At 32.5% G+C, this 11,343-nt stretch overlaps 1 protein-coding gene across 1 annotated transcript; it reads left to right on the top strand.

Moving 5' to 3' along the window:
• The first annotated feature begins 1,841 nt into the window (after positions 1-1,841).
• LOC101509110 (uncharacterized) lies at positions 1,842-8,069 on the top strand. Its single transcript, XM_004486039.4, has 8 exons — positions 1,842-2,306; positions 2,397-2,651; positions 3,316-3,722; positions 4,095-4,280; positions 4,481-4,673; positions 6,337-6,413; positions 6,823-6,973; positions 7,412-8,069. The coding sequence occupies exons 1-8, from the start codon at positions 2,040-2,042 to the stop codon at positions 7,706-7,708; spliced, it is 1,833 nt and encodes a 610-aa protein (XP_004486096.1). The 5' UTR covers positions 1,842-2,039; the 3' UTR covers positions 7,709-8,069.
• The last annotated feature ends 3,274 nt before the right edge of the window (positions 8,070-11,343 follow it).

Genomic DNA, 11,343 nt, shown 5'->3' with positions numbered 1-11,343 from the left:
CTGACTTTCTTTTTTATGATTAATAAATGTTATACTCAATTTACTTTTTTATTTATGTTCGTCAAAAAGATTATTTCTATATTGCAACAGATGAATCTATTTTCTAAATTATTCTCTGAGAGAAATAAATAAATGTTCTCATTTATTAACACAATTTGGTTACAATATTCTTTTTTTTATCAAACGGTGCACCTACATTTTTCTTTGTTAGATTTCATTTCTGATGTATGATATCTAAGTTATCTCAATTTTTGTTTTAGTTAATATAATTCATTTTTAATTAAAAAAAAAGGCTTTCTCCCTCCTCACTCATTCCTAATTTATCACCACCAAAAATGGTGGTTTTGAGTCATTTAATTGGCTTAGATTCACTCTTATGTATCATTTCTTCTCACTTTTTTATTTAAGTTAATAGTTTTTTACGTTGATATAATTTTTTTGTGATTTCTCCATCCAATTGCAGTATTGTTTTGTTAGTCGTTTTGATGCGACATTGTTCGTTTGATTTAGATTAACAGACAAACTTTAATCTATTACATATTCAATCAATTACTTGGTCATCAACACTATATATTTTGAGGCTTGGATATTCTAATTGCTTAATTTATGTTACATCGTAGATATTTTACTATTTTATATTATCAACTTGAATGTTATGATATTGTTCGCATATTAATGTTGAGTAAATTTAACAACGTTAAATTTGTGTTGTTTCTTATCCAGTTTATCAATCGAAATGAATGGATATTTTTATCCTTTAAAAAACATTTTTTATGATTTTATTTTTTGGGTACAAGAGATGGCAAAATGGCCCAAAGAAAATAAAAACTAAGGAATTAAACAAACAATTCTAGGTATGTAAGATCCAAAAACATCATAAAAAATAATTCTGAAGTTCATATGGAGGAGTCTAAAAAATATAAACTTTAAAAGACTAGAAATTAACTTAAGTTAACAATCCAATATGCGTTTTATTATCTACCAAGTGTGATTAATTCAGATGTCAATTTAATATCACAAACTATTGAATGCGACAAACCAGATGTCAATTTAATATCACAAACTATTGAATGCGACAAACCAAAGTAAAAAAAATTCACTTAACTTACAATCCTAATTACAAAATCAACTAAAATTTTATAATCACATTCCACAATAAAATGCGGAATATGTAGATTATGCGTCAACTAAAGATCATAATACATTATCCACATAAAAGACATGATGAGCCACAATCTTTTGAACTTAACGCTCTAACCATCTCTTATATGAATATCTCATTTTGTCCATCATCGCAGTTGAGTTTGATTCGTCCAGTAGAAGGTGACTTCAATCCAAAGAAAATGGTATCTCACTACTATAAACCACCAAACGTTGAAAATTTCTATATCTTTTTGCCATCTTGATAATGGAATGTATCAGGTCAACATATTGATGAGAGTCTTCCTCACAAATGGATTTATTCGTCCACATATAAAAGCATCATGAAATCACCATATAAAGAAAGAAAGTCTCTATCATCTATAGTAGCACCACTCCAATGATTATGATATTCTTAAAGATTTAATCCTACAATCTAAAGTAAAAAAGTCAGTAGTATTAATAATGAGTTATTATCATATATTCAAGTAATAACTACAATATAAATCCTTACTTTATCATCATTAATCAACTAAATAAACGAGGATATACATATTCTTAAAAAAGAAAACAGATTATTTCATAAAAAGAAAAAAAAAACTAGATTCTTAAAAAATAGTTAAAATGATTCTTCTTCCTTTTGAATTATTAAAAAAGAAAAATGATTCTTCTCCTGTTTAAGAAAAAAGAAATGATTCATCTAATCTAAAACACACTTCGAATTTATGAAAAAAGTATATTAGTTTCACTCGGTGGCGCATAAAATAATATATACCATAACCATAGCCACAAAACACCGAACGTGACGCAAGTGTGTGGATCTGATTTATGTACTCTCTGGTTCCCAACTTCAGCTTCAATTTCAATTCTTCAATTTCAATCATAACCGATTCAATCAAATGAAAGGTCACGATTGGATCAACACGTGTCTCCCCGACGAGTTAATCGTCGAGATCTTCCGCCGCCTCGATTCCAAATCAACCCGCGACTCCTGCTCCCTCGTCTGCTCTCGATGGCTCCGCCTCGAACGCCTCACCCGAACCTCCATCCGCATCGGCGCCACCGGTTCCCCCGACCTCTTTGTTCAACTCATCGCTTCCCGTTTCTCCAACGTCACCACCGTTCATATCGATGAACGCCTCTCCGTTTCCCTCCCCGTTCAACTCGTCAGTGCAATCACCAATTCTCCATTTTCATTTCCAATTTCAATTTATTTTTTTAATTTTATTTTTTTTATCAATTTTTGTTTTGATTAGGGGAGAAGACGTGTAACCGGCGACAATTCTTCGGGTTCGTCGTTGAAGCTTCATTACGTTAACCAGAAAAATGGCTCTTCTTCTGAGGAGAGTTATTTTGATTCGCTTTGTTTGTCTGATATTGGATTGGATGCTCTCGCTGATGGATTTCCTAAACTCGAGAAATTGAGGTTAATTTGGTGTTCTAATGTCACCAGTGATGGATTATCATCACTTGCTCGGAAATGCGCTTCTTTGAAATCCTTGGACTTGCAGGTTTTTCTCATATTGAAGGAAACTAATGTTTATTTGTTTCCTTTTTACAATAATTCATTTCCTTGCAACACTTATAACCTGTTTAGGTTTAGCCATGTTGTGCAATCAGATTAATGAAGGTGGTTTTTTTAGGAAAGTCAACTTCTCGTATAGGGAAAATTGTTTATGGTTATTATTGATTGGCTAGGCTAATGTATGTAGATGGTTTGAATTGAAATTTAAGCTTCTGTAGTGTATTAAGGCCAAAAGGGCGAGAGTTCATGTTTTTAGAAGCATTAGGAGCCTGTTTAGATTTGCTTATTTGAGCTTATCTACTAGTATTAACACATAACACCTTTGCGACTCTTTCAGAGAGCTTATGGAAACAACTTATGACATGTTTATAAGCCATTTTCAGCTTATTTCCATAAGCTCTTCAGGGTAGCTTATAAGAAAACAATGACTTATTTTTTTGTTATAGGAATAGCTGATACATTAACACTTATAACATAAGTGCTTAATTAAGCCCCTTATCCAAATAGGGGACTAGAACATGAGACACTCAGGCTCATTTTGCCTATCAATGCTTCATTTGTGTTGCTACTCTAACAATATATAGGATTCTAGAAGATAATGGTATGAATGATGCATGCTTATTGCTATAACTACTGAGATTTTCCTTTAGGGTTGTTATGTGGGAGATCAAGGCTTGGCTGCTGTTGGACAGTGTTGCAAGCAGCTTGAAGATTTGAATCTGCGTTTCTGTGAAGGCTTAACTGATATGGGTTTGGTCGAATTAGCCTTAGGCGTGGGGAAATCATTAAAATCTCTTGGTGTAGCAGCTTGTGCCAAAATAACTGATATCTCAATGGAAGCTGTAGCATCGCACTGTGGATCCCTTGAGACCTTGTCTTTGGACTCTGAATTCATCCACAATCAAGGGGTGCTTTCTGTGGCAAAAGGATGCCCGCATTTGAAAGTTCTAAAGCTGCAATGTATTAATCTTACAGATGATGCTTTGAAAGCCGTAGGCGTTAGTTGTTTGTCTCTGGAGTTATTGGCTCTATATAGTTTTCAGAGATTTACCGATAAGTGAGCTGCTTTTTCATGATTGCTTTTTGAGGAATTTACTTCATTTGACAATGTTTGAAGTTGCACAAAATCACAAACAATGATTATCTTTATTTGTTATAAAATGTTATAATATAGGATGCACCGAATTTAGTACAAATTGAAAATTCTTTTCTTTTGAAATGACTGGATCGACCATTTGCAGGGTCGATCAATTTAAAGCAGATGTTCTAATAATCCCTCTTTCCTGATTATTTTTTAAAATCGTGTGTTTAAATTTTTAAAGAGCTGCAGGCTTTGGGTTGTATTTGGGCACATTATTAGTTTTACAGTCAACAATTTTCTTCCCGGTATAGTTAGTAATATTCCTCCTTTTATTAATGTTCCATTCAGGGGTTTGCGTGCTATTGGAAATGGATGTAAGAAGTTAAAGAATTTGACTTTAAGTGATTGTTATTTCCTAAGTGACAAGGGCTTGGAAGCAATTGCTACTGGGTGCAAGGAACTTACTCATCTCGAAGTCAATGGGTGCCACAACATTGGAACTTTGGGACTTGAATCTGTTGGGAAATCATGCAAGTATGTTTTTATCTAAGTGAAACTGTAATTATCCTATAAATGCATGGACAGAAATGCATAAAACTGGAAGATTTATAATCCATGTTATGGCTCTTTTTTAAAATATTAGCCTGTGATATGGCCATAATGTTTGATGACATAAGTTCTATAATGTTCAATTTTTCCATCAGTGATGCTAATCTCAGCTCTTTATTGTGCAGGCATCTCTCTGAGTTAGCATTGCTTTACTGCCAAAGAATTGGTGATCTTGGGCTTCTTCAGGTTGGAAAGGGTTGTCAATTCTTGCAAGCTCTTCACTTGGTAGATTGCTCAAGCATTGGAGATGAAGCCATGTGTGGTATAGCTACTGGCTGCAAGAATTTAAAGAAGCTTCATATCCGTCGCTGTTATGAGGTGCTCCATCTGTATTCATGTTTGATTTTTTACATGAAAATGTCATTCTCTATGTGTAGCTTTTTTAGCTTCGAAAATGTTTTTTTGGGGGGCTGACTTTCAAAATGCATTCTGCGCATTATAAACTAGGATAACGGTGTTATTCATTTTGGCTAGAATTAATTCTGGAACGCATTACTCGTGATTCTACTAATTTGTCTTTATGATATTTAAATATTTCAAATTAATTAACTTTTCACTTGGCGACTTCACAGTTCACCCTCATATATCATTTTACCTCAACATAGTCCAAGCAAAACTTATGCTTACAGATTTATTTTTAGGTAAAAATTTCAAATGCAGAACTGTTTTTCGAAAATTAATTTAATCTGTCATAACTATTTCATTTAACATGCATTTTTGTCAATTTATTGTACCGAAGACCTCTCAAATAACCATCTCTCTAACCATAACGTTGAACGCAAATCGTTAATGTGCTCCATAAAGGATCCCGGCTGCTACCCGAGTTTGATCTCCAGTGATTGAACAATGCCCGGCCAGATTTTAATTACCTCCCCCGACCGGACTGGACACAAATTAGTTCAGGGGCCCTTTTCTTCTGAGATACCGGGGGTGAATGAAAATAGTTATCTCTTTCTCTCCCCACCAAGATAGTCGAATTTGCGATTTAGATTTGTATAGTCATGATTTTTGAATCTCATGCTAGAATGCAATTTGATAGGATAGTATAGAGTAGGTGATCTTGCCTGTGAATCATGTAAGTCAAGTAATCAATATGATTTTGAAAGAAGACTCAATTTTCCAAAAACTCCTATATTCAACCTTATTATTCGTGTTACTAATCCATGATTTGTAATCTCTTATCCTCCTTCCATTCGTTTGTAAGATCTCCGATTTTGACTAACTCTTATCCCCCACTCAATTCCAATAAAAGAAAGAAAAAGGATTTGCTTTTGATGCTTTCATCACTTGCATTTGCAGTGCTTTGATCAAGGTTCCTTATTTGTTGAATAACAACTTGCCTTGCATCTTTTGTTCTGAATTTTAAGCCAACAGATAGCAAGTTGCTCCAAAGAAGGAGGGATAGGGTACATAGTATATACATTGTATTAAAGAATAAAAATGATTCAATTAAAGAATAAAAACGGTTTACTGAATAATCTGTAACTACACGTCGGCGTTTAAAAAGAGGAATAAATGATACCTTTTTTTACCAAGATTATACCCAATTGCAAGTTAATTGTTGCACTAGTCCGATGCTCACTCCTCCCTTTTAAGGCTACATGCTATGCCTTGTTATTTAGGTTTTTCGCATAAGATGCTTCACTGTGTTTAATTCTTCTTTACTTATTAATTATTATCCACTCTTGTTCCTTCTTTAGACTATGATATGATCATATGATTGAATTATTCATGTTTATATTTCTTCTTTCTCAACTAAAATATATATAATATATAATTTAGTTCTTCTGTGTAAAATGCTTGTATTCCCAATTTCCCATGTGCACTCTCGTTTTTCTTCTTTCTCGATTAAAATAAATATTTATTATATATCCAATTTAAGCAGTAAACGTATCTCTATTATTCAACTAAGTTTTATGTTTGATCTTTATACATTTTTGGCTTTGTCCTGGTGTTATCCGCTTTCTTTCCCCTGTAACAGATTGGCAACAAGGGGATCAGTGCTGTTGGTGAGAACTGCAAGTCGCTAACTGATCTTAGCATTCGATTCTGTGACAGGTAAGACCTTATTCACAGCTTTCTTCATCTCCATTGAAATTCTCAGATACATGGATTCTATTATTTTATTGTTATCATTAGAGAAATATTTGCAACAGGCTTTTGAAATATTTTGCATGGTTGGTTCATTTTTCAAAAGCTCAATTTAGTTCCATCATAAATTGATCGCTTTTTATAAAATGTGTTGACTTTTTCGGAAATGTATTAATCATAATATGTTGGTTCAAGTGTGTCAAAGAATGTCTTTCTTTATCATTCCTATTATTACCGATGTCAGATAATTCATATTACATCTTTTTCTTTTTTAGTTTGTTTCTAAATTGATTGGCTAGCTCTCGATAACTTCTGAGCATCTTCTGTATTTTTATCGTGGATTATGTCAACCTTAACTGCTTTGGTAATTTGCTAGGGTGGGGGATGGGGCCCTTATTGCTATAGCTGAGGGCTGTTCCCTTCATTATCTGAATGTTAGTGGTTGCCACCAAATTGGAGATGCTGGAGTGATAGCCATTGCAAGGGGTTCCCCTCAACTCTGTTATCTGGACGTGAGTGTACTGCAGGTGTGTTTTTAAGTCTCTCCTTTATACCCAAAGTGATGTAGTTTCTTTAAGAGAATGATATTTTGACACAAATTTGACCACAATTTAGATTATTAACACAACTAAAATATGTGGTCAAGATTGATTCTTCTCTCAGCATTAAAAAAACTTACTCAATAGATGTCCCCTCCTATACATTATGATACCAAACTTTTCTTTGAGGCTTATATATCAGCATGGATGCTGTTGTCTAAAGTGAGGAAGATCAGTAAAGTGGTAGAAATAGTTTTCTCAATTGTCTTGTGTATTGCTCATGTTCAATCTATATGAATGAGCCCAAGTTTGTACACAAGAATATATGAACTGGTCAACTTATATGCTGCTAGTATAAACTAATGTTGTCTTGCAATTTTATTGTTATGCTTTTCCTTTTCATTGCATTGCTTAATTCAACTGCAGAATTTGGGCGATATGGCTATGGCTGAGTTGGGAGAACACTGTCCATTGCTTAAAGAAATAGTACTTTCTCACTGCCGTCAAATAACAGATGTTGGTTTAGCCCATCTTGTAAAAAGTTGCACCATGCTAGAGTCATGCCACATGGTTTATTGCTCTAGCATAACTTCAGCTGGTGTGGCCACCGTGGTTTCTAGTTGTCCCAACATAAAAAAGGTTCTTGTTGAGAAGTGGAAGGTTAGCCAGCGGACCAAGCGCCGGGCAGGCTCTGTCATATCCTACTTGTGCGTGGACCTTTAGACTTCCTTTGTTACATAATATATAGATATATACATATCGTCCAGGTTTTTACATTTTGGTGTGTGAATATAAATAAACTTGTAACACTATGGCATGGCTGTATATGTTTCCACTCAAACAGAAGTTTTGTTCCCTTAGTCAATAAGGTTTTACTGCTACTAATTGTCATATTTTAGCCTCATGAACACTCCAGAGACCTTGTCGTAGGAGTGCCAAGGGGGTAGGAACCAATCAATAGGCCTAGTTAAATATGTGTTGTATTGATTTATGGATAGATATAGCTGAAGAAGTCTATCGACTCTGATATTGATGTAACACAACTTTGTTAAAGGAAAATAAATACCTGCGTTGATTTGATTTACCTAGACTCCACCTTGTGCTCGACTGTAGTAGTTTTTATATCTTCAGTTCCATAAATTATATTGCCTATAAAAAAGTTTGTTCAATCACTGGAATTTTAGCTGAAGAAGGAATTTTTTTACAGGTTTTGTGTTGGGGGTAGTTGCATGTTTATACTGTTGTTCTTTTGACTCACCATTGTAGTTTTCAGTTATATATACACTATGTACAAGGGAATAAATTTTTTGTTTTGGTTTGTTACACTGTTGTATTTTTTCACTCACCATTGTAGTTTATCCCTAGGTAGTTAATTTCAGTGTTTTCCGACAAGATCCCGCTGTTTCAATGTGTAGTGTCTGACTGCGATGGCATGGTTTGCGACAGCGTGAAACAAGAACCCGACGAGATTCCACTATCCCGACATAGTTATCTTTGATTTCTATGTTAAAACATGGATTTGAGTTGAATATTTAGTTAATTTATTCCTCTTTTTTCAAGACTTCAATATGCATCACCTTTATTTTCTTGAATTTTGTTGGTATTTTAATGTATGTTTTGACTAAGAGTAAGACTTTAGATTTTTATTACTAATTATGAATGTTTCAGATATGGATTCATTTGTTAATTTTGCATTAAATATAAGTTTATATAGTATTATTCATATACTTTGTCTAAAAATTAGCAGTTATCTCGCCTATCTCAAAACATTTATCTCACTTTTGAGGTTGACCGCGACTCACCACTATCTGAGATTAACTACTTAAATTTATCCTTTAGACATAGCCGAAACTGGCATTCTAAATGGTAGTTCTCTTATGGATAATTAGGATGGTTTTCTGGAGATTTTTTTAATCTCAAATCTGTATTTGAGTTTCTGTTTCTGTCGTATTAGATTTTTCATCAAATGACCATGGAAAAATAGTTAGGAAGATTAACTTGTTACGCAATTATATGTGAAGAAGAAACTTGCTTACAGAAAATTAAATTGCCATTGTTATTCCAATTCCAAAACACTTGATTACGTTGTAGTGCATTGGTAAGCACTATTAGAGAGGAGTGGTTGCGTGGGTTTAAACCCACGACACTGATGTGTAAGTGTTGGCCACTAGGCCAATAGCAAAATTAAAAAAAAAAAAAAAACTTGATTAATTAGAGTTCCCCCAATTAAATTAATTTTTGAACTTTTAATTAATTTTTTGATGTAACTTTTAATTCTTTTTAGTGAACTTGTAATTGTGGTATGTGAAACAAATTGGGTTTTTTTGGATATAGAGTCTTAGAATTTTAGTATGTCAATATTAGCTAAATATAGATATAGTATTGGCATGTAAAGCTATTGATCATCATATTGTTTACCTCACTGGGATTGCATACACCATGCGCATTGGTTGGATTTTATGCAAAAATTCTTATCATCACATGTTACTACTATTTCAACTTTTATATACTTTTCTTTGTTAATATTTTTGGTAATAAACTTTTTAGCAATTTTTTATTCCATTTTCAACTCATAAATGTAAGTGCTTATGTTTTACCCCTGTCCCTCCAAAGAGGTTACGAATTGGTGGTACAAAACAAGTCAAACTAGAAGACAGGCAAATAACTTGCAAACATATTATAATGTTTGGACATCGAAGGATCTTTTTTACCTAAGTTATTTTTTACAGGATCTTTTACCCAAGTTAAATCCAACTTTTGAAAATGTAAAAAGTCACTACTCAGTATACATATCTAGAAGAGGACCATATTCATAGATGTCCTAAACAAAACATTTTTAATATTCAATGTTTTAATGATTTCTTTTACACCTTTGTAGTGTTTTTTTAAATATAATACTAAGTGGTAAGAAGGGGGCACTTATCCTGCAAGACACAAGCATTATTCACTCCACGTTATGCATAAATAACATATATCAACATTTAGAATGATTATATGATATCTGTATTAGGATTTACTAATCTTATTCTTAGTATCAATCCTTACAGACAGCTCTCTAAACAATTCTTAATACATTGTAGAAGATTCTTGTCTCCATACGTACGGATTAACTAGTAGAATTAGATAAACTTTTTACCCCACAGAGAGAATCTTAGTAGCTAGCAGTGAAAAAGTTAACTGCAAAAGCAAAAGGCCATGCGTATGATGCATGCCATATATTTTGAGACAGCTGTGAACAAGTTGGTTAATAAAATCAAGAAAGAAATCTAATACTAATAGCTTCTAGATCAAACAAAGAAAATTAATTAGTATTAGGATATTACTAATTTTGATATATGCGCATGCCCAACTTACCTTGTTGTTTTTTCTGATTAACATAGTAGTTACTTTATTAACTAGTATTTCTTTTTTATATCATAAATCAAACTCAAGATTTTTTTCAGGTAATACTTCATTGTTAGCCATAAAATAGTAATAAATTAAATAATTAATAATAAGGATTAAGAGTTCCAAGACACTTGCTAAATCTTTTTCAATGTCCAAGAGATTTTCCAAAGCTATAAACTAACTTGGAGTCGGGGAATTAGAAAGTTCAATTAATGAAACAAAATATAATATATATTAATTAATCATAAAATACTATAAGGTTTATGAAGAGTAGAGAAAGTATGGTGCAGAGGAAACATGATGGCCTCCACTAAAAGACAATTTTAGTCGTTAAATATATGAATTAATGTATTGAAATTCTAAATTAGTATTTTTTTTATTAGTAATTTTTTTAATTAAATTAATCTATAAATAAATATATTTAAAAAATTAAATTAATTAACTAAAGATGCGTTTGTTTTGTTTTCAATTTGAATGGAAGCAGAAGCACAAGGGAATTAATGATGTGGAATGATATGAATCTAGTAACCCCTTTTTCGAGATTGATTTTTCTCTCCTTTCAATCTCACTGCTCTGCCATTGCCAGGTCATCCTAAAAGTTCTCTCTCTTTATAATGTCTTTATTTTATTTTATTTTATTATATTATTATGGGGGAACTTCTATTTTTTAAGATAGAGATTAGCCACTTCGAAGCTTACATTATTATTACTATTATTATTATTTTTGTTTCAACAAATCTCAGCACAACTACGAGGAATGATTCTTGTACAATCCATCCTTCACAACAACCAACTTCATTCACTACTAACGAGTTACTTCTAATTTTCAACCTAATATTACTAATACTCATTACAAGAAAACGTTCATTTTATAGCTAAATTTACAAATATTTTATAATCAAAAAAAATCTCATAAATTAGTGGTAAAAAAGATTCTCATAAATACAAAAATTTAAACTTATTTATGGCTG

This window comes from Cicer arietinum, chromosome 1 (assembly GCF_000331145.2).
Source record: "Cicer arietinum cultivar CDC Frontier isolate Library 1 chromosome 1, Cicar.CDCFrontier_v2.0, whole genome shotgun sequence".
Taxonomy (NCBI): Eukaryota; Viridiplantae; Streptophyta; class Magnoliopsida; order Fabales; family Fabaceae; genus Cicer; species Cicer arietinum.
This window is presented reverse-complemented; position numbering and strand designations above follow the sequence as displayed.

Bases quoted from the DNA above. Each gene is read 5' to 3' on its own strand.
- LOC101509110 (XM_004486039.4), top strand. From the start codon at position 2,040: ATGAAAGGTCACGATTGGATCAACACGTGTCTCCCCGACGAGTTAATC. The intron at 2,652-3,315 runs GTTTTTCTCATA...ATTTTCCTTTAG, and splicing joins TGAAATCCTTGGACTTGCAG to GGTTGTTATGTGGGAGATCA. The intron at 6,414-6,822 runs GTAAGACCTTAT...GTAATTTGCTAG, and splicing joins AGCATTCGATTCTGTGACAG to GGTGGGGGATGGGGCCCTTA.